The sequence below is a fragment of the Equus przewalskii genome, chromosome 13 (genome assembly GCF_037783145.1).
Source record: "Equus przewalskii isolate Varuska chromosome 13, EquPr2, whole genome shotgun sequence".
Taxonomy (NCBI): domain Eukaryota; kingdom Metazoa; phylum Chordata; class Mammalia; order Perissodactyla; family Equidae; genus Equus; species Equus przewalskii.
In genome coordinates, this window is record NC_091843.1 from 42,326,277 (window position 1) to 42,352,771 (window position 26,495).

A 26,495-nucleotide genomic window follows, 5' to 3' on the forward strand; every position below is an offset into this window, starting at 1 on the left:
CTGTTTTGGGAAGGACACACAGGTGGCTATAGGCTCCTGCTCTGTTCAGCACCATAGTGGATCACTCAGCACCAGTACTTCCAAGGACGTTGCCTGCCCCTTGGAGCTCTTGGCTTGAGGTGAGGGAGTCCAAGAACAAGTTCATTCTGTTGTCACGGAGCTCCAGGCCCTTTCCAAAGTCCACTCTTGGTCCTCTGCCCCAGGGGCAGGGATCTGGCCAATGGCAATGGCTCTGCCTTTTGTTTGAGATCTGTCTACCACTACAGAGAAGTAGCCCAGAAAACATAAAACAGACCATGCAAAGGTTGTTCAGACTTGGCTTTCAAGGAGATTTTCTTAATCATGTTTTATGAGTCCTGAGCACAGGCTAAGGAATTAAGGGCTAATTCAAAAGAAACAGTAAAATTACTACTTTGGCTGGTTTCCCATTCTTAGCACCTACCTGTTCCTATCCCCACCCACTTCTTCCTCGCTCAGCATAACTGAGAGATGTGCCTCAGTGGTTCCCTCTTGAACAGTCATTTGTAAAAGCCAGACTGGTAGAAACGACCAGTACTGTGTGCCTCTCACATCCCAGCCTTCAGAAGACAGCCCAAACCACCAGGGCATTTCTCAGCCTCTAAACTCATTTCCTAGGATAGGGCCTGATTTCTTTGAGGATCATAAGTGTTATTTCCAGATCTTTTCTTACCTCATTAATGACCTTCCCACCACTCCATAGGAAGACTCACCATGCCATGGTTTCTAAACAATTTGGCTGTGACTATCATGAAATGGGAATGATATGAATAGGGGGTGCTTTATTCCTAAGCAGAGATTCAGAAGTGAAGCAGCAGAGGATTTGATTGTGGAAAAGAGAAAGTGAACAGGATCAAGTAAGACTCTTGTAGAATCGTGAGGCCAAGGGAGCTCCCTCATACTTCCATGACCCTGATAAGAGAAGAGAGAGAAGTTACACCACTGGATTCTTGGATAATCTCCCTCTCTAAGCTTGGGTCTCAGACCAGAACAGAGTTGTTCTAACTTTGCAGAGTACTCATAGGGGTGAGGGGCTTCAGGACAGGCCCCCCCAGGATGTGCCACTTTGACATGTGGAATATTTTGAGCTAAAGGCAATCAAGACCCTGTGGGCTCGAGAAACTTTTTTCTCTCCTTTAAAGAATTGAATTGGGGCTTTACCCATAATCAGAGTCATTACCAGAAATAAATTTTTATGAGCTATCTGTATGGCAGGGCGAACCTCTAATTATTGAACATCTGCTTTTCTTATTGTCCTGTGAATTACCCTTCTCCCCTCTGAAGCCTCAGGCCCCTATCCCATTCCTTGGCTCAAGATGGCATATATACCTCATTTTACCTTTTTGTCTCTGAACCTCTCATGTATGTGGGGTTTGCAATTAAATTTGATTTTGTTCTATTAATCTGTGTCAATTTAATTCTTAGACCAGCCAGAAGAACCTAAAAGGATAGAGAAAAATTTCTTCCTTCCCCACAGGGGAAGCAACATGGATGTCAAGAACTTGAATAGTTCCTTGTTAGCATGACTTCCTGCTCTCTGACTTTTAGACAATCATCCTTCCTTAAACATCATCATCATCATCTTCTTCATAGCTGGCATTTTTTTTGAGTAGGCACTTTGAGCCAGGTTCTAGACTAAGTGTTTACATATATTATCTCTTTGAATCCTCACAACAATTATATAAGAACCAGTATTACTTTATTTTACACATAATCAGCTGAAACTTAAAGAACTGAAGCAAATTCCCTAAATTCACACATATGTTATAAGTGGGCCAGCCAGGATTTAAGCCTAATCTCTTTGATCTGTGGATCTGTCCAGAAAAAAGTCACCTTGAGGCAAAGCCTTGGCGCTATCAAGTAGTCCTTCAACTGAGATCCTAGTGGAGACATGCATCGGAGATGGGTGAGGCCACATCTCCCTTTCAGATGTTAGGATTTATATTTTCCCTGCCTGGGCTGGTCTTTGAACCAGCCCCCTCTGAGGAACATTAGGACAGAAGTCCTGATTCCTGTAGACTTTTCATGGCCTGCAGCTGCCACAAACTTTCCATGTGCTCAGCTGGCAGTGAGACAGTGACAGTGGTGACTTCTGGCTGTGATGACTGGGGATCCCTGTTCCGGTCTCCTCTACCCACTAGGTTTTTGTTCCTAGGGCAAAGCTCAGTTGGTCTTGGTCTGGTTGGGCCTCTGAGCGTCTCTTGGGAGTGAAACTCTGACATTTAAGCCAAAGGGGCATGTCCTAGCCAGGCATGTGTTCCCACTACCTGTCACTACCACCTGAATCTGAGCATGCTCTCCAAGAGGGAGTGAGGCAGAGAGAGCTAGGCTCACTTCCACATTGATCAGGGCCCTTCTGTGGTAGTGAGCCCCAGGAACCACTGGATCTATTCCATAATGGAGGCAGGACACGCCCCTCCGTGAATGACCAACAGAGGACTGCAGCAGACCCCTGCTCAAGAAACAAAACTGTGGTCCAGTTGTCAGGATACAGGGTAGGACCCATGGGCCCCTGGGCTGGGAGTGTCCTCCATCAGGCACCTGCAGAGAGTCTGGGCTCTTTGATGCTAATTTGCTATTAGAGTGACTTTGATAAGTCCTACTTGATGGAGTTATTATGATGAGGACGGAGATATTGTACATAAAGTGCCTAGTAGAGTGTCTGGCATGTGGTAGGTGCTCAGGAATAATTAATTCCTTTATCCTGGTCACACAGTTGAAATGTGCTGGATGTTGGGGGAATGATGGAAAGTATGGCGCCTTTGACCAAGAAACCCAATGGAAGACAGCAGAACCTCTCTTTGCTCCCTGGAAAATACTTAGGATTCTCTTGAAATTAACAGATATTCCCTCCCTCAGGGCTTCCTCTCTCCCCTCAATAAACCTTCACAGATGGTTCTAGCCAAAAGTAATCTTTCCTATCTCTGCAGGTACCCAGAAAAGTTATCTGCCCCCTCCCCCCTCCCACCCCACCCATAACCCATGACCCCAGTAACAACTGCCTTGGCTGGCTCTGCCAACCAGATGTGAGCTCCCTGAGAACAGACAGGAGTGAGTCCTCCCTGGGTCCCCCCAGTTCTTCCCTCACAGTGCAGTGCAGACAAGTGGTGCCAGCAAATTTCTGCATCTTTTTAATGCATTTATACCCCATCTCATCCCTTGAAGGTTTTGAGGTAGCTAATAATTTGAATACAATAAAATAATAGTAGCATTAAAGTAAAATATAAAGAAAAGTAAAAAGTTAGGCCTTGGGGAAAAGAATGAAAATATGCAGCTGATCACTTTGGAAAACAGTCTGGCAGTTCCTCAGACAGTTAGAGGTAGAATTACCACATGACTCAGCAGTTCCACTCCTAGGTACATACCCAAGGGAACTGAAAACTATATCCATAAAAAACTTGTACTCAATGTTCATAGCAGCATTATTCCTTGTGGTCATAAAGTGGAAACAAGCCAGATGTCAGTCAAGTGATGAACGGATGAACAAGATGTGGTACATCCATACAAGGGAATACTGATTCATGCTACAACGTGGATCAACCTTGACAACAGTAAGTGAAGGAAGTCAGTCGTAAAGGCCACATGTTGTATGATTCCATTTATCTGAAATGTTCAGAATAAACTAATCCCCACAGACAAAGTAGGTTAGTGGTTGCCAGGGGCTGGGGAAAGGGGAATGGGGAGAGACTGCTCATGAGTACAGGGTTTCCTTGGGGAGTGATGAATATGCTCTGGAGTTAGATAGAGTTGATGGTTGTACAACTTTGTGACTATACTCATAACCACTAAATTATACATTTTCGAAGAGTGAATATTATGGTATGCAAATTATATCCCAATTTAAAAATACGTGGTTGATAAAGGCTACATAATTGATATACTTAATTTCAATTTTGCCTGTGCTTTCTGGCAGCCAGAGTTATAAAGGAAGATGCCATCTATTACTTACCAAAAGGAAGAACACATCTAGACATCAGAGAAAGTAGAGCTTTAAATAGTCCAACATGTTGAAACAAATATTGCATAGGAGGTTGATGTTAGGAGTACTGGGAAAATACTGAATTAATGGATCAGTCAAGACAGGAGGCAGTTAACTGTGCAAAATAAATTCAAGCAGCTCATTAAGAGAGATAAAGGAGGATGCTGCTGGCATTTTATCCAGAAGGCTGTAAACAGGCTGAAGCCGTTATTTCTGGGAAACAGTAGGGAGGAGCTGGCGTGTGGGGAGGGTCAGTGTCCTTCGTCTTGAGTGGTCCTTTCCTCCTAAACCAGCATCATCTGGCAGCACCCTCATTTCCAGGTGTATCCACTTGATGTTCCTTTGGGTAGCACTGTTCCTTCCTTCCCTTTTCTTGTCTCCTACGACTTTGACAGGCTTTATAATTTTTAAAAACCAGAATAAGAAGAGGATCCATTTCTGGACTGCTTTGAGAGTGGGAGTAATTCAACTTCCCAAATTAATGTGAAGACTCTTAAAACTGGAGATTATCATTGCAGAGTCTTGCCAACCCTTCTCTAGAGCCAGAGGGCAAAAGTGAAGCCCCAGATAGAATTTCTCAGCCCAAATCCCAAGCTTAGGTTTCCTCTTGTCAAATAAACCTGAAATTTGACTGTTTTAGCCCTGAAACAGCAGAGAGCGCTGCTGTGCTGTGGGGGAGGCCAGCTGCCACCACTCCCTTGCAACTGTATCCCTCCCACCCCCACCCTAGGCGCCAAGGAGGGAGTCTGGCTGCTCAAGGGGCAGGTTGGTTTTCAATGATACTCTTAAACATTCAGATCTGAGAACCCAACACAAACAGTCTTATATCTGGACACAAAAGTCAGCAATTTCCTGTGGAGCACAGTGGAGTAAACTACAGCCAGGGAGGCTCCCAGAGCAGCTTACAACAGCCCTGGACCTAGGCTGATGGGAGCCCGCTGCACCCAGCATACTGCCCACTGATGGCTGGCTTGATACATCTAGGCTTTGACTGATCCTACAGGATCTTACTTTCCCTGTAGCCCTCTCACTCTTCTCAGCATGGAAAGTAAGAAGGGGAGTAGGTTATAGTGTCAGGGCCAACTGGGAAGGCCTTTGCTACAGGAGGCCTGGGGTGGGCTCTCCAGGCCTCACACACTCACACAGAGGAGGCTCCATTGCCACTGAAAAGGCAGGCCTCAATGCCGGTCATTTAGTGGAAGCTGGGAATTCTGCGTCTGGCACAAACCCCACCTGGCTCCCAATCCCAGTGACAGGGCTTCTTTGGCTTCATCACAACTTCTTGCCCTTCCATTTCAGAGGGCCCTTTAGGTCTTCCTAAAGGGGTCTGCTAGCCTTGGGTAGTGTCCTCTGTTTTGGGGAGGCCTGTTTAGTCTCTAGTATGTGTCTGGCCCAAGCAAAGCCACACATTGGGCTTTTCAGGTATAGGGAGGGTCATCACAAGGAAGATGGATTCTGGGAGATTTAGAATATGAGAACAATAGGCTTTGCTACCCCCAAGAGCCTTGTGTCCTTGGGGCCATTGTGCATCAGGAGGTTGCAATTTCTGTCCTAAGTTCCTCCAGTCTCCAGTTTCCAGCACCACTAGCCTGAAGCTCTCTGCGTCCTCTATACAAATGACCTTCTTTAAGAAAATTTTGCTTCCCTCCTTCCCCCTACAGGGAGGAGAGAGGCCACCCTCCTGCTGGGAACTGCTGAAGAGGGTGCTGCCTCCCAGGACCATCAGGACCATGTGGCTTCAGCACGCTCTCCCCTCCTCCTCTCTGCAGACACTGAGGCTGGGCCTGGGGCAAGGGCTCTTCACAAATGATTAAAGGAGTGGAATTTGAACAATTCCATCTTGGCAACCTGACAGAGGGTGTACACATCCTCAACTAAGAGAACACAGCATCTCCAAAGCCAAGGAGTCACCCAGACTCTTAAAAGTGATCAGAATTATCTTACCAGATTCAGACTTTTGAGACGAGGAGAATCATTAGACTTAACATTAAAGGGGCACTATTAATAATTACACTGTGACAATAGGGATAACTGGGACAGTGCTGAGCCAACAGGGATATATTATCACACGAGAGATTATGGACATCCGTGTGTACTCTTCCAGAGGTTCCCCTCATCTCCACTTCTCTCACCTGCTCAGAAAGCAAGGGGGCTCAGAGAGCATGTTGGGGACTCTCACTTCTGCAGAAGACCCTGATCAACCTGCCTGCAGCTCACCTCACTTCTTCCCAGGAAAAGGTGGTGAGGGCCCTGAGGCCTCATGACCTTTAGCTTGTGAGTCCCCATCATGCAGTCTGATCTTCCAGAAGCAAGGCTGCTGCTAGGAGACAGGACTGCTATCAGTGCAGTGAGGCTCGTCCTGCACACAGCTGATACGCTCTGGGGTTGGACTCTGACTCAGGATGAGACCAGATCTGCCCAACGGACTGCCACTGAACTCCTGTCTGGCACGTGCCTCCTCCACCTGTGTACTGGCCACACCAACTATCCTAAGTCCCTCCATGGGTCATGCACAGCTGCCAGGAATACCCTTTTGCCCTGGCCCAGGCAGAAATCTCAAGCTTTCACAGTGCAAATCAAAGACATCTCTAGGCCATCCCTCCCCACAAGACCCCTTCTCTGTGCCTTTCCCAAGCCCTGTGTTCCTGAAACGTGTCTCAATAACCGTGTGGCTGGTGTCCACCAGCTCCAGCTCTTATTCACCACCACACTTCAGGGCCCAGCACAGAGTGAGTGCCTGCCTTGCCCACAACCAGATTAAAGAACCTATGGCTACAGCCCTCTCCCCAACACACATATATCCGAGGCTGATCATGTTTTGGAAACAGAGCCTGTAGGTTGTGGTGCTTCCTTCTGTGCTGAGAGCACTCCCTGTGCCCTCTTCAGTGGCCCCCCTTCCTGGGTCTCTCAGAGGGTTGGAAAGAGAAGCCCTGTGAGTCACAAGCCATTCCTACCTAGTATGAAGGCCACCACATAGTTGGAGATCTGGCCCATGCCGACGATGACAAATAACACGGTGAACATCTCCCAGTTGACGGAGAAAATCTGCAGGAAGCTGAAGCCAGTCTGCACGGCCATGGTTGCAAAAAGGGTGTTCTTCCTTCCAAACCTGTAGAGTGCAGCACAGCACAAAACATGGCCTGTGCAAGTCGCAGCAGTGCTGTCACCCAGGGCATGTGGCAAGTCCTGAGTCAGGTATCACTGCAGATTTTTGTTTTTTCAGGGCTATGACAGACTTTTCACCCTGTCACATCCTCCCAAGTTCCTCTTTGGTGAGGCCTCAGGTATGCATCTGTCCTGCAGGTACCTTTCAAGATTCTAAGCCTCCTTTGGAGATACTGTATCTCAAAAGAGCAGAGCAGTTCATGCACATGGAAATTCCACATGGAAATCTGCTCTTTCGAACAAGCCACAATTAGAAGCTGCCACAACATTTCTGGAAGGCAGGTACAGTACAGATTGAAGATACATCTAATATCAGCAACATGGGAATTCTGTAAATCTAGAAGCAAGAATCCCTCTATGGCAGTGGTCTTCAACCTTGGCTGCACTTGGAATCACCAGGAGAGCTTCAGAAAGTACTGGTGCCAGTACCCCACCTCTCGAGATTCTTAATGCATAGGATGCAGTTTGGGTATTGAGATTTAAAAAAATTTCCCAAGTGAGTCTAATATGCAACCAAAATTGTGAACCACTGCTCTATGGGAAGTGTAGCTTCTAGCAATGTCTGTTAGTGACACTGTAGTTGGCATAAGTGTTAATTTCACATTCTGATAGTGCCCAAAGGGTACAGTGGAGCACAGGTGTAAACAGAACAGTCTCCTGTCCGATTTTCCAAATTCAGGTCTCAGGCTGTTGGGTTTGGGGTCCCACTGGGCTTTGTAACTGGGGAAGGACAGCCATGCCTCTGGGAAGCCTTCCCCAACACTGCCATTTAGCACTCCTACCTTCCTGCTCTGGTCCCCACAGAACATTCAGAGGTCAGTGGGGGCACTTCTTCCAGAGCTGTGATGCTATCTCCTTCAGACTGTGACCTCTAGGAGGCCCAGAACCAGCCTGGGTCAGCTCTGTGGCCCCAGTGCCTGGCCAGGGGCCTGACCCAAAGCAGAGGTGGGTGTACCGTTAGCAACTCAGTGCTCACTGTCTGGCCCTGACTCTGGCTGATGGCTGTTTGTGGACCAAGATAGAGGTCAGTTAGGGAGGCAGTGATAAGGCAGTAGTGTCTTTTTTTGAGTTTTGGTGATACAGGGACTCTACTTTCCAGTGGTTCCTGGCAAGGGACTGAGGGCAGGAAGAAGAGGAAACTCCCTGGCTCTTCCTATTACTGACTTGGTGGCCTGAGGGCCTCCTTTTCTCTTGGTGGAAATACTCTGAGTTCAGTCAACCCAAGACAGACAATGAATTGACAAGGAGCCCTATCCCACCTTTCCTCCCTCCTAGCGTCCTTACCTGTCTGATAGCTGCCCACACACAAACGAGCCGAGGAGCACGCCTACGAAGAACAGGGAGGTGGTGAGGGGCGTCTTCCAGTCATCCTCACACACCAGACTCCACTGCCAGGGAAGACAACATGAGGTGTGAGCCCAACCCTCCAGCAGGCCCAGCTCCAGCCCAGCTTGAAGAGAATGTCAGCATGGCAGGCAGGCAGGTTTTCCTACTCTGTTCCAGGCTGTCACCTTTGTGCAAAGGGCATAGACCTTACAGCTATGGGGTTGACTCTTGACTCTATCATTTACTGGGGCAAGTTACTGGTCTCCCTGAGACTCACCTTCCTCTTCTGAAAGGGAGGTTGATGCCTTAGACTCTACTCATATCACACAGCAAGAAGCTGGCAAAGTGGCATGAAGCAAAGCTTGCATTTCTGCTTCAGAAGGCATCCCAGCATGGAGGGAAGGTGTTTGAAAGGTGTTTGCCCTGAGGGGAAGGGCAAGGGGCATGGTCACTTGGTCCAGGCATAAGTTTCCTCTACCTTGTTGAAAAGTGCAAGTGGTCCCATGGGGTCTGTGATTATATTTTCTGAGCAAACTCCTCCAAAGAACCCTGTGCTCCTTGGTCCACTCACACTACAGGCCAAGCTTGGGGCCTGATCCAGGGCCCCACTCTATGGGTAGGGGGGAGGGGGGTGGAGGTTAGCCACCCCTCTCTGGTGCTCCTTATCTCCCCTGTACACTCCTCCACCCTCCTTCCCACCCAGCCTTCCCAGAAGTGTGGTCCCTCCCATTACCCAGGGTCTGTGGGCTGTCCCTGCTGGTAGATCCAGAAAATGATTTCCGTTTCATTCCCCAGCTCTTGACCTAGTCAATTCAGCAAAATCTCAGGGGAGGTTGCCAAAATTTCACAGTGTGTTCAATGAGCTTTCATTTATTTAAGAAACAAGCAGGTGCCAATAAGTATTTCGGGGCTGTGGGTCAGGGGTTGCTGTGTGTGAGAAGATGATCCAGTCCAAAGGAAAGACCCCCTGCCTGCCATTCCGTCCCAGCTCCACTGGTGCGCTGCTGCTTCCGTGACACTCACAAAGCAATGCAGCTCTCAAACCTCACAACTACCCTGAAGTAGATCTAAAAATGAATTCACATATTTATATCACAACTCATTTTGCAGCAGAGAGAGGTGTTTATGAGGACACATACAAGAGAAAAGTGTAAAACAAAAAGCTAGAGAATCAGAGCAAATAGAAAGCACAGGGGAGGAGAGTTGTTACAAAACAACCAAGTCATGGGTAAGCCAAGGCCTGCTTGCCAGAGAGGGCTTCAGACATGGCTTTGAGCATCCCAGCAGCTCGGTTCTCAGGATCACAGTATGCAAAGTGATATCTCATTCTGCAGAAGTACAGCGTTTCTTTCTTTCTTTCTTTCTTTGTTTTTTTTGAGGCAGATTAGCCCTGAGCTAACATCTGCTGCCAATCCTCCTCTTTTTGCTGAGGAAGCCTGGCCCTGAGCTAACAACTGTGCCCATCTTCCTCTACTTTATATGTGGGACGCCTACCACAGCATGGCTTGCCAATTGGTGCCATGTCCGCACCGGGGATCCCAACCAGCGAACCCCAGGCCACCGAAGCAGAATGTGCGCACTTAACCACTGAGCCACTGGGCTGGCCCTAATACAGAGTTTCTGAGTACTGAGACCTGAGAGAAGTCTCTTCTGTATACTTCCCTCCACAAAGGGGTACTTTATGATGTTGAGGATAATGTCCCCAGTCCTAGAGACAATAGCAAGATTCATGAGGCTGCTTCTCACCATGTCCATAAGCCTGGCCACAGGCAAATGCCCAAGCACAGCTCTGCGAAAGAAAAATGTGAGCCAGGAACTTGGCTCTCTACCCCTCAGCACAATCCAAGGATACATCTGAGCCCATATCCAGAGGAGGGCTGCTTCACCTGGGGTCCCTGAATGGGCTTCAGGGGAAAGGGTAGAAACCCTTCAAACCTGTATGGCCAGATTCAAGTGCCCTGCCAGCCCATTGGTCATAGATATGACATGTACCCAAATTAATGGCTACCCACTTCCCAAAACCACTGGCTAAAGTGTCAGAAAAGAGCTCTGGATCTTCCCCAACACATAAAGAGATTAGCGATTGAGGCCCCAAAGCCTCCTGAAGTGGAGTGTGACCCATTTTGCAGAAGAGTAAACTGAGGCTCTGAGACGGGTGTGTCTGAAGTCATAGCAGGTAAATGGGCATGCTAGATACCATCTGAGGCCTCAGAACTCAACTTTGTACCCATATCCTTCTTTAGACATGAATTCCAAAGGCCAGACAAAAGGAGCTTAGTAAATATCGTCCCCTACACTTCTTAAGGAATGTGACACCAGGATTAGGGGTAGAAGGCCTCCACCACAGCCTTCAGTTTCAGACAGAGCCAAGAAAATCTTAAGCTTGGTAGGGGTATTAACATGTCCGTTATCAACCATCACCACTTCATATGCTGTGGAGCAGAAAAGCTCTTCCAAGGCTAATGTGCTCTCCTTTGTGGTTTCTAAAATATTTTTCTTTGCTTTAGGGGAGGATACATAGGCCTTAGAGATAGAAAGGAAAGAGGAAGCCTGTCAGACATGGAGCAGGCATTTCATGAGCAAAGGTAGTGGGCAGGATTGGCTGCCCAACTTGAAGGCCCAGTGTAAACTAAAAATGCAGGACTCCTTGTTCAAAAATGATTAAGAATTTCAAGGCATCAATATCAGAACATTAAAATCAAGTGTGGACGCTGTGTAAGTGCACAGGTCGTATGCCCCCATGAAGCTGGCCCTGGTAGTGGGTCAAGCCTGGTCTCTTTGGGGAATGAAGCAAGAAAAAGAGTCCTGAATTGGGGTGCTGGGAAGGGTGAGAGGAGGGCCAGCTCCTCATCACTCTCCTACTGAGGGTCATCTGGCCAAGGCTCTAGGTCCCCCTTCTCTTCCTGAAGAGGGGCCCGAGAAGCCCTGTCAGCATCATGCAACACAGGAAAAGGCCATGTGCACACAGTGTCCATGCAGGCTGCCATCTGGCTTTGGAGCTCCTGCTCATATTCAGCAGGGCAAGCAGCTGGGTCTCACAGCCACCTGTGGTTGGCTCCAGGGCTGGGCCTTCTCTTGGGAAGTTACTGTGCCCAAGGAGTCTTTTTGGAAAGCTGCAGGGGCCCGGTAATGGTACAATAGGATTGGCAGACAAAGTTCCAGCTGGGGCTCATGGGGTTAGAGTCTAGTAAATCAGTGGCCAGCCTGAAGAGAAGCCCTTTTCTTCACAGGGCTATTCTTGGGGAGGCTGGGCCCTGCCTTCCTCCAGCCCCTTTGGGTTTGAGGGGTAAGTCTTGGACCCCCACTAGCCAGGACCCAGTGATTAACAGTGACATGATAGGCCCAGCGGGAGAGTTTTTTTCTTGATGGGACAGAACAGTCCCTTAGGTCTCTGCACATGTGTGTACACCCATGCACACACAAACATACACACACACAGCCAGCTCAGAGGCTAATGGTGGATGGCCTGATGAGGAGCTGGTTGGCATTGCTCTAGAGCTGTGCTTTTAGGTCAAACACTAACACTTCTGAAACATAACTCCCCTGTCCCCTGCCCCCCCACACACACCTTGGACAGAAAATGGAGTGTGGGAACCCAATGGCCCAAGCTGTGCAGAGTAGGGGCACTGGGTGTATCCTCCCAGGGTTACTCTGTCCTTCTCATCCTCAGGGTCTTAGACCAATGTCCTCTAACAGAGCAGAGAGAGCTCCATGTGGCTGGGCCATCTAGATTTCAGCTCTGCTTTAAGAAACAAAAATCCAGGTCACAAGGTAAAAGAGGACGGGAGGTCACTCTCGGCATAGAAGGATGTGCCTCTCATCCTTCCCAACAGTAATAACAACAGGAGTGACAACTACAGTGTATTGGGTGCTCACTGTATGCCTTGTATTGTCTCATGAGATCTCAGAGTTGCCATGTGAAATGGGTACTCTCTTTATCCCTGTTTTACAAATCAGGAAACGAAGGCATAGAGCAATGAAGTAACCAGTCCAAGTTCTAGTGGATTGATAAAAGGAATTGCTTAGTCATTTATTCAACTGTCATTGAGCACCTGATTTGGGCCAGACTCTGTGTGGTGCACAAAACAGACATAGGCACTGCCTCCACAAAGCTCGAGGTCAAGCATACTTTCCAGGACAGGTCAGGTGTGCACATGTGCATACATCAGCCCAGCAGGCCTGGGCAGGGCGGGCTCTGTTCTGGGCCACTGTGCCCTTGCTCTCTGGCTAGAGAGGAAAAGAGGCACCCCCTCCTCATCCTCCTCCAGATGGACAGAGTGCTAAAACCTGAACTCATTTGTATAATCATTTTAGATAACTAATGCTTGCACAAGGCTAGGCACATGGTGGATGCTTGCGAATTGTTGATGAATGAATGTTGAACAATTAGGAGTAATGGAAAATGAGTTTGGAAAATGTGTGGTATCACACACTGTCCTTTGAGAATCACCCTCAACCTTGAACTCTCCAAGTAGCCAAAGTCCAACAGTTTTAGCCTTTACCAAAGCCATAAAGGATCATAAAGATAAGTGTAGCCCTCTGATCTGCACAGAACTGAGAACTCCAGAAGCAGCCTGATGTTGAGCAAAGAGTAGGGCTCTCTTGGGTTCTGCCATTTCTGTGCCACATCTCTCTGTTACTTTGGGCCACTCGTTCACCTCTGTCAGCCTGCTTTTCGTCTTCAAAGAGGTGACAATAACACTCCCTCCTGGGGTTGTGAGCATTGGACAGGAACCGTAAGGAGAGTATCTGACACAGTGTCTGACAGTTACAGGCCTCATTAAATGGTAGTTCCCTTTCTACTAACCTCACGCCTTTGTCCTAAGTAAAACCATGACTTAGAACAAACAGCATGAATGAAAAAGCAAAGCAGGTTACACTTAAGCCTGACTAGACAAAAGAGATTCTTAGAAAGAAAAACTTTCTATTCAATGACTAAAAACCAGAAAAGCTTCTCACAAGGTGTAAAATCCCTTTATAAATGGACTTCAATCTCAGAGATGACTGTGAATGAAAAATTAGTAATAATCCATTTAAGAATGAAAAATGGGTTTCTATTGTGTCCTTTTATAGTTATTTTTCATTCTGGGTGGGGTGGGGGGAGGATGTGGTAGATAGTTAATAATAGAATACACATCCACCCCGATTTCTTCTTTATAACTTAACTGTGACTTAAAGCTGGAAATTTCTGACCATTGGGGGAAAAAAAGCTGGAAATTTAATTCTTTTTGTTTAAAACAGTTTTATTGAGATATAATTTACATACCATAACATTCACTCTTTTAGTGTGTACAATTCAGTGATTTTCAGTATATTCACAGAATTGTGCAATCATCAGCACCACCTAATTTTAGAACATCTTCATCACCCCTGAAAAAAACCCCATACCCATTAGCAGTCACTTCCCATTCTCTTCCCGCAGCCCCTGTCAATGACTAATATACTTTCTGTCTCTATGTATTTGCCTATTCTGGATATTTAGTGTAAGTGGAATTGTACAACGTGTAGTCTCTGTGACTGGCTTTTTTTACTTAGCATAATGTTTTCAAGGTTCGTCCACGTTGTTGTAGCAAGTATCAACACTTCTTTCCTTTTTATGGTTGGATAATATACCATTATATGGGTATACCACATTTTACTTAGCCGTTTGTCAGTTGATAGACATTTGAGTTCTTTTCACTTTTTGGCTGTTATAAATAACGCTGCGATGAACTTTTGGGTACAAGATTTTGCCTGCACATATGTTTTCATTTCTCTTAGGTATATATGTAGGAGTGGAATTGCTGAGGCGTATGGTAAATCTATGCTTAACCTTTTGAGGAACTCCTAAACTGTTTTCTAAAGTGGCTGCACCATTTTACAATCCCAACAACAATCAACAAGAGTATCAATTTCTCCATATTCCTACCAAGACTTGTTATTGTATGTCTTTAATTTTAACCATCCTAGTGGGTAAGTATCTCATTGTGGTTTTCATTTGCATTTCCCTAATGACTAATGATATTGAACATCTTTTGTGTTGAATCTGTAAATCAATTTGGGAAGTTTTGCCGTCTTAACAAAATTAAGTCTTTTGCTTCATGAACAGTACATGAGATGTTGTTCCATTTATTTAGGCCTTCTTTAATTTCTTTCAATGATGTTTTGTAGTTTTCAGAGTATAATTTGTAGATTTGAAAATAATCCTTAAGAACTTCCTTTAGTATTTCTTGGAAGGCAGCATTGCTACCAAAAAAATTCTCTCAGTTTTTTTGTATCTGGGAATGTCTTTATTTCATTTTTGAAAGATAGTTTTCCTAGATATAAGATTCTTGGTTCTTTCAACACTTTGAATATCTTATCCCACTGCTTCCTGGCCTCCATTGTTTTTGATGAGAAATCAAATGTAAATCTTATTGGGGTTCTCATGTATGTGGCAAGTCATATGCTTCTTGCTATTTCCAAATTCTTCCCTTTGTCTCTGGCTTTCAGCAGTTTACCATGATGTGTCTGTGTGTAGAACTCTTTTTGTTTCTTCTACTTGGAGCTCATTGAGCTTCTGAGCTGTGTAGATTAACGTTTTTCACCAAATTTGGGAAGTTTTCAGGCATTATTTCTTTGATTATTTTTTTCTGCTCCTTTCTGTCCCCTCCTACTATTCCCATTATGCATATGTTGGTGTGCTTACTGGTGTTCCACATTTCTTTAAGGCCTGTTCATTTTTCTTCATTCCTTTTCTCTCTCTGTTTTTTGGATTGCATAATTTCCATTGCTCTATCTTCAAGTTTGCTGATTCTTTCTTCTGCCTGTTCAAATCTACTATTAAGTCTCTCCAGTGAATTTTTTATGTCAGTTACTGTACATTTCAACTCAAGAACTTCTATTTGATTCTTCTTTATAAAATTTTAATTTTTATCTCTTAATCGATATTCTGTATTTGATGAGACATTGTCATCATACCTTCTTTTACTTTTTAAAGCATGACTTCCTTTAGTTCTTTGAACATATTCAGAATGGCTGCCTTGAAGTCTTTGTTAAATCTGACACCTGGGTCCTTTCAGGCAGTTTCTGTTGCCTGCTGTTTTCCCTGCATATTAATCATATTATCCTGTTTCTCTGCTTGTCTTTTAATTTTTTGTTAAAAACTGGACATTTTAGGAAATATATTGCAGAAACTCTGAGCATTGCAACCGCCCACCCTGAAGTGACTTGTTTTTGTTTGTTTGTTTATTGTTTAGTGACTTGGCCAGACTCTTAGTGAAGTCTATTTCCCCTGCTGTGTGAAGCTTCTCATGCCACTCTTTAGAGGGCACAGCCTTGGGCACAGGAATGGTCACTCTGGGACAATGGTTTTAGCAGGACTCTCTTTGATTGTGTCTTTCCCTGATTCGTCTATTAACTTGTCTGCCTCAGCTGATATCACACCCAGCTGTTAGGCTCCACTAATTGCTGGCTGGTTGCTTTATTATTTCCCAACAAGGCCCTGGAGCATAAATCATCCTACAGTCTAGTTCAATTAAGGAAATTTTTTTTTTTTTGAGGAAGATTAGCCCTTAGCTAACTACTGCCAATTCTCCTCTTTTTGCTGAAGAAGACTGGCCCTGAGCTAACATCCATGCCCATCTTCCTCTACTTTGTATGTGGGATGCCTACCACAGCATGGCTTTTGCCAAGTGGTGCCATGTCTGCACCCAGGATCTGAACCGGTGAACCCCGGGCCGCCAAAGCGGAATGTGTGAACTTAACCGCTATGCCATGGGGCCGCCCTTTGCTGGAGTAGTTTTTCAGGTAAGTCTTTGAGGTTTGTTCTGACTCCAGGAGGGCTGCTCTGAATTGTCTCTTTTTCTGGTGAAGTAGTTGCCCTATGGGTTAGCTTGTTGCTCTAATGGAGCTACCAGTCTCCTCTTAATTGTTTACCACCACAGTCTCCACTGTTTTCAAGAGCACTCTTAGTCTTCAACTTCTCTATACTCTGTTTCAAATGAAAGTATTTCCTGTGGGTACATATTCAGAGCTCTCTGTTCTTCTGGACTATTTCTCCTGGGCAAAATCTCTGAGCCCCTGCTCCAGAGTTGGAGGCAGGGAAAGCAGCCCTCAGAGTGACATCCCCACTTTATGAGTTGAACGCTGGATGGGTGTGGTAGCCTCTGTCTTTTTTGCCTTGCCTCTCCTGGCATGGAATCTCTATCCTACAAACAAGCTGGGACTAGGGCAACCAGGGCCCCAATATTCTCGGCCTGTGGAACTTGGGGTGGAGCTGCCACTTATGACTACTGGCTGAGTGGAGGATGGGATCGCCCAATCTCCTGGCTCACTCCCCAGGAATTAAGCCTCTGGAATTTGGAGCTCAGGGGCTAGAGATGGGGCTAATGTCCTCTTAAAATGTTCTCAGTATCTTTATTTCTTCGTATTATAGGCAAAGAAAAAGCAACTACAGGTGGAGCGGCCTCAGTGAAGAGTTCTGATCATCAGAGGCTGAACCAAAGCAAAAGACTCAAGGAGTTTGAGTGGGATGGTAGGGATGGGAGTGGAGGGGCCTGAGAGAAGGAGAAGGGGTGCTCAGGGACCTGGCTTTCCCCCCTTACATCCTGGTAGTGGGTCTGCCACAGCACTGCCAGGCTCCACTCTGGGAATGTAAGCTAATGGGATGATGCCAGCCACCTAGCACCAAGGAGAATCTCTGGAAGGTGCCACTGTGACCCTGCCCTCCAGTGCTGTGAACACAGAGCAGGAGCCGCCAGCCTTGGGTTGTCTGTGTCAATTGCTAGTGCATGTGAGTCAACCCAGCCCTTCCCCAGAGCCTCCATCCTCTCTGCACCATCTCTGCTCCAAATGGAAATCGGTGCTTTTCTTTTGGGCTCCAGAGACATGCTTCAAATTATACCAAGGTTTCAGATAACAAGGCAGGCCTGCATTAGCTTTGAACACAAATTGAATTTAGCCTGTCACAAGGGAGAAATTACAGTCCTTTCAGAGGCCTGAGGCACCTAAAGCTCCTCTGACCAGCCCTGCCAAAGCCTTGTTTTTCTTAATACACCACCCTACCTTTTGGACTCTGTGTGAGGGTTCTGTTGCCTACCAGAGGGATGGACAAAGTCTGTTTATCCAGAAACTTGGCAGGAGGTGCGAGTGAAGCAGCCTCTAGACAAAAGCACATTCTGAGATCTGGATGCTCATTGTCAGAGGAAGATAGCTGAGAGGCAACAGGCAAACTGTTTTGGGGGTGAGGCAGCTGATAAACAAACAGGAAAGTAGATTCAGGCCAGAGCTAGGAAAGGCCCCCGAGTCTCCTTTATTTGTTCTGCGGCAAGATCTTCCTGAAGCATTAACTGGAAATAAAAGTCTCCCTGGTGTTGGCTAGAGGCAGAGGTCCCCACAACATAGCCCCTTTGGAATCTGCCAGAGGGCAGGTCTGAGTATGAATTTGGTTAATATTCAGGCTGTCCTGACAGCCAAGCTTCCAGTTCCCACACTTACAGGGCAGCCTGCAGGCCTGATAGAAAGAAAACAGCCTAAACCTACCTACTGCCCAAAGTCTTCACCTTTGCCAGAGCCTACCCAGGCCCCAAAGGAGGCACATCCCTATGAACTGCCATATGGAGTCCCATGTAGCTGCCAGCCAGATCCAGGCTCGTTCTGTCTCATAGTTCCCTCCCTTGCTGCTCCCAATGCCTCCCATAAGTGCCCTGTGAGCAGAGGATGAGGCTTCCATGTTCCTACTTCATACCTTTGGGCTGTGAGTAGAGAATCAGTGTGTCCTATTGTCTATGTTGTGACCCCAAGTCCCAAGAAAGACAGTACAAGGCTTGTGCCTCCAGAGGTCCAGGCTCTTTGCTAGAGGCTCTATCATGCTTAAGGGCACAGCCACCAGCAACTTCACCCACTGGTTCCTAGAGGATGCAGTCAGCTGTAGGAGAGGAAAGAAGTCCATATGGTGGAGAAGCAGCCCTACCTCAGGCCACTGGTGGCCTGCCACAGAAAGCTGGTCCTTACCAAACAAGGTTCGCTCAGGGCCTCTAGAGCATGGGGCCTAGGAGAAGCAGTGCTCACCTCAGAGATGACTGCCTAGTTTTCCCAGCCCGTGGACTAAACAGGGTCAAGTCTACCTAATGTTGTTCCACGGGAAAAGAGGACATATTTGAGGCCAAGGCCAGCCCATACTTAGACCCTGGCCAGGAGCCAGGCTCACCCCTACTGCTTGCCCTGTGGCCCTGCTGATAACTCTCGGCTCCATGGAGAGCAGGGCATTTGCTATCCTTCCTGCTCCTACAGCCTCAGGGCAGGAGGTCTCTGAGCTTCCTCATACATAAGGCCTTTGCTCTGTGGGAGGCCACGGCACTGATGGGCTAAATGGAGGACGATGCCGAGCCACCACAGTAGATCTCAGTGACAAGAACTCTATCATCAGACAGACTGTTTGGGATACTTGGCATCCCTTCCTTCCCAACAGAAGCTTCAGTCCCAACCCACTGGGCCAGAACACCACTCCCCGCTCCTGTTCTTGCACTGCCACCAATGGACAACTTAGCTAAGAGGTAACTGGCATTCCTGGCATCCCTAGGGGCGAACACAGGCTTCTCCAGCCCTGACTGTAGAGACAGATGAAGGCCCTTACATTCTTTAGCCCTAAAGTGAAAAATAACTTGGTTCAAACTGGAACAACTGGAGCAACAAAATAAATAAGGATAGTATTAGATTATAACTCATGGAATAAAATAAATATGCATGAATCTATACTTATATAAAGTAATAATTGCATACATAAATAAATGGGAGTGAAGGGGATGCTCTTCTTTACAGAAGAATTCCAATTAAGAAATTGAAAGGAACGTATAAGGAATGTGGGAGATGCAAAATCACCACTAGGCAAATACCACCGTAATGGTTGTTTCAGTTAAGGTCCTGTGATGGATGCTAAAATCATGGGTAAAAGTTGGAGGAGAAATAGGATATTTTATAGTCTTAAGGTATCTTCCCCAAGATACTAATTATGAAGGGGAAAGAATAGTAACTCTATGGTGGAGAAACCCAGCAGACACCAACCTAACCAGGAGATCAAGGTTAACATCACCATAATAAGCCACATCGACATTATGTACCCACTGGTATGATGCCCTGAGTACACATTGCTTCTATGGGATTCTTACCAAAAACTACACAAACTCAATCTTACCATGAGAGAAATTACACAAACCCAAATTGAAGGATTCATCAAAATAACTGATAGACTCATAAAAAGCGTAAGGTCATGAAAGATGAGGAAAGACTGAAGAACTGTCACAGATTGGAAGAGACTAAGGAGACATGACAACTAAATACAATGTGGAATTCTGGATTGGACCAGAAAACAGAAAAAGGACCTTAGTGGAAAAACTGGCAAAATTCAAACAAGATCTGTTGTTTAGTTAATAATATTGTAAGCAACATTAATTTCCAGTTTTGACAAATGAATTATGGTTATGTAAATTGTTAACATTAGGGGAAGCTGGGGGAAGGGTATAAGTGAAATCTCTGTACTATTTTCACAACTTTTCTCTAAATCAAAAATTATTTCAAAATAAAGTTTTAAAGAATGTGATTCTTAGTAACTGCCCAGGATGAATAAATTGGACTTCACAAAAAGCCCCCAAGGAAGGAAACCACCTTATGCATATATATATACAGACAGATGTACTCATGCAAGTCCCAACTTAGACACCAGATTCCTGCCTCCTAGGATTCTATGAACGGCATTTCCACAACAGAACATGCCGTCCTTGGGTTTCTGGCTGATCTTATCATCCCTGTGAGGGGTGAGGGGGTCGATTCAGGTGTCCCAAAGGGTAAGCCCATTGGGAGATCCTGCACAGAAGTGTAAGCGAGAGACAATCTGAGGACAGTCCCTCTACCTGTATTGTACCAGCTGGGATGCAGAGAACCTGCTCAGGGCTCCTGAGCTTGACCCTGTGGGAGAGCTGGGGCCATTCTCCTACTGGCACTGGCCAAGTCAGTGTGGGTTTGGACCTCTGTTGTATTCTTTGGGCCCTCGAACTTCCACCATGGGGAAAGGGACTCATCCTCCAGCAAGTCTCATCACCCACTATACTGGCTGCAACCTGGACCTTAGGATAGCTCCCACTATGCTCATGGTGCCTAGCCAGAGGTGATGAGGTCCTGCCCTTACCTCTCCTCAGTCCCCACCTATGATGTCCATTTGCTGGTGCTGGGGGATGTAGCACAGCTCACAATCGCACTGAGTCCTCTCAATAACTCATACAAGTGGGGCACTCTTATGAGCCTCATTTTAAAAAAATTGTAATAAAATACACATAAGATTTACCATCTTAACGATTTTTAAGTGTACAGTTCAGAAGAGTTAAATATATTCACATTGTTGTAAAATCAGTCTCCAGAACTAAACTAAAAAAACTAAAACTCTACACCCATTGAATATCTCCCCATTTCCCCCTCCACCTAGGCCCTGGAGACTACCATTCTGCTTTCTGTTTCCATGAGTTTGACTACTCTTCTTATCTCATATAAATGAAATCATACAGTTTTTGTCTTTTTGTGACTGGCTTATTTCACCTAGCATAACGTCCACAAGGTTCATCTGTGTTGTAGCATGTGTCAGAATTCCTTTCCTTTTTAAGGCTGAATAATATTCCATTGTATGTATAAACCACATTTCCTTTATCCATTCATCTGTTAATGGACATCTGGGTTGCTTTCACTTTTTGGCTATTGTGAATAATGCTGCTCTAAACATGGGCACACAAATATTTCTTTGAGACCCTGCTTTGAATTATTTTTGGTATATATTGAGAAGTGATACTGCTGGATCATATGATAATTTTATTTTTAATTTTTTGAGGAACTGCCATACTGTTTTTCATAGTGGCTGTACCAATTTACATTCCCACCAACAGTGCACAAGGATTGCAATTTCTTCAGATCTTTGCCAAGACTTGTTATTGTCTGTATTTTTGAAGCGGCCATCCTCGTGGGTGTGAGGTGGGATCTCATGGTGGTTTTGATTTACATTTCCTTGATGATTAGCGATGTTGAGCACCTTTTCATGTGCTTGTATCTCCTTTTAAAGATAAGGAAATTGAGGCCTTGAGCAGTGATGTAACCTGCTGAAGTCAGCCAAGAGGTTAGGGATGGGGACAGAACTGACCCTCCAGTCTGACTCCAGAACTCCTCCTTGTGCCACACATTTCTGCGGAGAGCCACCCCACCCTGCTCACCCTGGTGCTTCTCCCGTCCTTCCTCCCAACCATCAGGACCACTTGCCTTTGATTTTACTCCAACTGCCCAAAAAGGAAGCAAGGAAGGGAAGGGCTGCTGAAAAAGGCAAATCCTGGTGCATGTGTATGAGCGTGTGATGATGTGCGTCCCCAGATGTGCCCACAGGCCCCTGTGAATAGGGCCCAACAGGGGTAGCTATGGACTTGGAGGCCAGCAGCTACCCACCCCTCACACCCTGAAGTAAACAAAACCAGAGAGGAAGAAGAAAGAGGCAGGTCAACCCAGCTGTCAAGAAGGGCTGTAGCTAGTGGGGCCAGCTCCAGCTCAGGTGCTGATGACACTTCCAGGAATTGAGGTGGGGTGAGCTGACCCCCAGTCTTAGATGCCTCAGGACCAGGCTGTGGGCAAGAGGTGGGCAATCACATGGGCTGAGTCCACTTTCCACTGGTCCTATAGATTCTGCTGCCACCACTCCTAGCTGGCCACCAGTCTCTTGCCAAGGCAACTCCCACAGCTTCCTCATTGGTCTTCTTGTTTTTCATAGCAGCTAGACTGAGCTCTTTCTAAAAACACAAATCTGACCATGTTCCCCCCTGCTTAGAACCCTTGCTATTTCCTCGCTGTCCTCAGAATAAAATCAACTCCTCAACACACCTACAATGCCCACTGTGAACTGATCCCTGCAGGCATTTCTAGCCTCATCTGCCATCCCAAGCTCCAGCTGCCCTGATCTACAGGAATTCCATCTACAGAAGCTGCTGTGTTCTTTGCTGGGGTAAATCCTACTCATATTTCTAGACTCAGCTCAAATTTTATCAACTCTTCTTGGAGTATTTCCTCACCCTGTTATGCCCACAGAAAGGGTAATATATTTGCTCCAGGTCACACGGCAAGCCAGCCAGGATTTGAATTCAGGCTCCAGAACCCTATTACTAACTAGGGTTGATATTAGCCCTCTCTGGAACAGGGCCAGTGTGCCCCATGGGCATCTGAGCTTTGAGGGCAGGCCCTACACCTCAGATGTCTACAGCCTAGTGCCCAGCACAAGGCCAGACATGGTGTCTGATGATTGCCAAGTTGTGCTGAGGGAAGGGGATTAATGACTTTCAGAGGCCACCCTCAAGTTTTTCTTGGGAAGAACATAGAGCAGAGGAAGGGCTAGAAGCTGGGAAATCCTACCTGCCTGGTCAACAGTAGGAAACTAGTCTGTGAGGATACCTTCCTGAGAAGGAGATATGCCCTGACCCACCATCTGCTGTCTCTTACCAGATGCGAAGCAGGAAACGCAGTGGGTGAAGTAGTATGTGTGTGGCCTAACTCTTGGAACTTAGAAAACTTGCTACCAAACCACTTAGGATGCTAAGGGGCGAATGGCATAAGCTGGAGCCACTGTCTACTGCTGGGCCCTACGCTCAGAGGAGTCTCTGTGAGTTTGTCTCTCCCTGAGTACCTTCAGGCCAGAGATATGCCTCCTCTGGTTCCCTACACTCAGCCAGCATCAAGAGGCCCTCTGCTCCTTTTCAGAGAAATTGGAGCCTCAGGACAGGACCCCAAGCCTCACCATAGGTGTACGGCAGAGCAGCAGACCCCATGATGCTTCCAGAAGTCTGTGGCTAGGGAACAGGGCAGAACTTCCTATGCCTTGCCCAGCAGAAAGGCTGTTCTCTGTGTTTGCACTTGGGCTCAGCAGTAATCCCTGCACTCCTCCTCATGCCTGTGGCAGGAACTTGACTCAGGCTGTACATCTGGGCAGCCTCTAGGCTGTTAGGAAACATTTTCATCTGTTGTGAAACTCGGAAAGGAAAAGACGGTTGGTAACAACACTCCCTTCTCCACACCCTCCATACTGGACAGAAACGGCCAGGAGTGAGCCTCAGGTGAGTCCTGCTCTCCTGGGCTGCACACTTGTGTTAGAAGCATAACCTAGTTAGTTGCATGCCAGCCAGGTTTGACCGGGAGTGGAGGACGCAGACCCAGGACTGACGCAGATGGCGGTCGCTCACACACCCACCTCGGTCACGATGGTGGACAGGTAGATGTCCTGGCTGAACTCCCAGCCATCCAGGCAGCTCTCCTGCTCCAGCTGCTCCAGGTCCACATCGCGCCCCGGCTCCAGCCCGAGCGCCGAGAAGTTGGAGATCGCCTGGAGCCGGTAGCGGCGGCAGCTGTGCGGCACCTCGCGGCCGTCCTGCAGCCGCAGCGGGATACTGTGGTTGCGCCACGCGCTGCTCAGGTTCGCGGTGTCCGGCACCCGGCAGCGGTGCTCCGGGGTCCCCCCCAGGAACACGATTGACATACCATTGAAGCCGTTGGGGATGATGCTGGCGCTGAGCAGGAAAAAAATGAGGCGCTGGAAGGGCCCCCACTCGCCCAGGAAGGCGGTCACTTCGTCGTAGTCCCGCATGCTTCCCGCCACTGCTCTTAGCTTGCAACAAGGGATGAGAAGAACGTTCCCCGGACAGTGTCGCGCGGTTGAGGGCGTCCCCCAGAGGGTGTCAGAACGTTCTCGGAGACCAGCCAGGCCGCGGGCAGCTGGGTCGCACACTCGGGGACCGTTCCCAGGAGACAGGCCGCAGGGGTGGGAACGTTCCGGTGGACGCAAAGCTGGAAGTCACCGTAGAAACTCGAGACCACACCTCCATCCCGGCTGGGGCAGCGGAGGGGAAAGCGGCCGGGCGGCCAGGGTGGGGCTTCCGGGCTGCTCCGCCTCGTGCTCCGCCCCTGTTGCCCCCGGCGACCTGGCTGTAGACGCCGCAGGAGCTTGGAGCTCAGCGGTGCAGCCTGCCTGTGGGGAAGGAAGCTCGGCTCCGGCGCACCCCGCGTCCCCCGCGACCCCGACGTGCTCAGCTCCCACCCCGGGCCGCGGTATTGGGCCCCACAGTGGGGAGTGGGAGAGGGAGGAGCCGAGGCCGGAGAGCAAAGTCTTTGAGAGGTTGGCCCTGGCCCTCTGCAGCGGCGTCGCTCCAGGCCTTGCCTGAGGCAGGGGTCTCTCTGCTGTCCCTTCCAATCCGAGTTTGAGTTCTTGCGGCCTTGGGCGGGGCGCGGACCAGCGAGGTAGCGGAGTTGCTGCTCCGGGAAACCTCTGCGGGCGGGCGCAGGGTCACCGGGGCGCGCCCTTCTCTGGCACGCACGCCGCGCACGTGGCCGGCACCAGCTGACAGGGCGCTCACTCCCCGCCAGTCCTGGGAGGGCTGCATTCAGTCACCAGCCGGCGGCGCCCGGAGAAGCGTCTTCGGGACACCCAGGAGTCTCACCTTGAAAAAGGGGAAATAAGTCCAGAGCCCGGAAGGGATGAGCGAGGTCACACTGCGTCAGAGATAGCTCAGACGAAGGGAGGTGGGAGGCAGGAGTTACCAGGTCCTCCCAGCATCCTGCTGGGGCCTCTAGAGAAGGCTTCCACACGGAGCGCAGTAATGGAGGCGCTGCTGTCACCACTCCTGGCTTCTGATTTTGATCTCTTCATTCTCCCCACGCTCTTTACCTGGGCTGGCTGCCAGAGCCTTCTCGGACAGGAAGGCCTCGGGTTAGAAGAAGGGACTGACCCCAGTCCAAGAACAGAGGGAGGGAGGAAGAGAAGGCCCAGTCTGGCGCCCAGATTTGGCAGGTAACCAGAGCAGGGACCACATTCTGCTCAGTGCCGAGTCCTAAGGCACCTGCCCTGTTGTGTGAGCTACCGGGGTGGGGGTGGGTCGGGCGGGGTGCCTTCTGAGTCCTGGGTTCAGGAGGCAGGCCAACGAGACTGACAGGAGATTTAGTACAAGTATGTTTGCTCCTCCAGGACCTGATAAGAGGCTGAGGGACATTTCTGCCCCATTTTTTGTAGTCTCCAGTCTGACCCCTCCTCTTAGGCTGTTTCCACCCCCTTGGAACCTGTTTCCTTATCTATAATAAGACCATATATCCTGATGTGCCAGGACACCTCTAATTTATGCCAACTAGTCCAGTGAAATTATTAATAGTGCTTCCTTTTACTTTCAAAAGTATCCTCCTTTGAACAATATTTTATGTGGTCATTGTCTTACTTAACATGGATTTCATCCTTCCACCCTCCGTACAAAATGAATGCCCAAGTGCACTGCTCATAGTTGGACCCGTTGGGAGGATTTCCTTTCACCACTGTCCTTTAGGGGCACTCCTAAGTGGGGCTGTGTTGCAGTAATAATCCATTTTGGGGCTAGTATCAAGCTAACCCATCTGTGAGTCAGGGTGGAATATTTTTTCCCCCTCTATCAGTTGGTTGTAGAGAACCGCCCCCATAAGACCATAGCTTTGAGTTGAGGGAGAAGTGTTGGTTAGCTAAGGTAGGTGTCATAGGAGTCTGAACCACTTATTCATTAACTTACATACGTCATATGGACCTGCTCAGTCCTGATCCTGCCTCTACCATTTCTATTATATGATGGATTGCTGATGTGCTTGCTTAATCTTATGACTTGATAGACTCTGACAATACCCAGCTCATACTAGATATCTCTAGTTGCATAGATCCTTGATGTCCCATTGCCAGGCACTCAGTTTTTACTGTGGCCAAATAGCTGTTCTCTGCTGAAGAAGACATGACCTTGCTTTGGAACTCTAGAGATCTGTACTGAAACTCTTTTATTAGAGTTTATCAGAGACACCACCCAGTATCCTTATCACCATGAACACATCTAGCACCATTTATTCTGCTGGGTCGTATGGATCATAGGGCAGGGAACCTTGTACTATAATTGGACACACTGTAGAGCTCTCTTTTGCTCCGGGCTTCACTCAAAATTGTGAACCTTTCAAGTCACCCAATAAATGGGTCAGAGTA

The 26,495-nt window shown here is 47.7% G+C and overlaps 1 protein-coding gene and 1 long non-coding RNA gene across 4 annotated transcripts in view; one reads left to right on the plus strand and one right to left on the minus strand.

Annotated features, from left to right (window-relative positions):
* The window catches only part of LOC139075329 (uncharacterized), a 30,904-nt gene extending 10,852 nt beyond the window's left edge, over positions 1-20,052 (plus strand). Inside the window, exons 2-3 of the long non-coding RNA XR_011525614.1 lie at positions 16,062-16,255; positions 16,884-20,052. This is a non-coding gene — a long non-coding RNA (uncharacterized lncRNA). The remainder of the gene's footprint in view (positions 1-16,061; positions 16,256-16,883) is intronic.
* SLC22A4 (solute carrier family 22 member 4) overlaps positions 1-25,121 on the minus strand; it is a 59,922-nt gene extending 34,801 nt beyond the window's left edge. For 2 of the 3 annotated variants that reach the window (XM_008538549.2, XM_070571105.1), the window contains exons 1-3: positions 23,709-24,819; positions 8,447-8,550; positions 6,952-7,106 (exon numbers count right to left, since the gene is read on the minus strand). In XM_008538549.2, the coding sequence (XP_008536771.1) occupies positions 6,952-7,106; positions 8,447-8,550; positions 23,709-24,101 (652 nt within the window). In that variant the 5' untranslated portion in view covers positions 24,102-24,819. Of the gene's footprint in view, positions 1-6,951; positions 7,107-8,446; positions 8,551-23,708 lie in introns of all 3 variants that reach the window. The other variant, XM_008538555.2, reaches the window with a different exon arrangement.
* Positions 25,122-26,495: the final 1,374 nt, after the last annotated feature.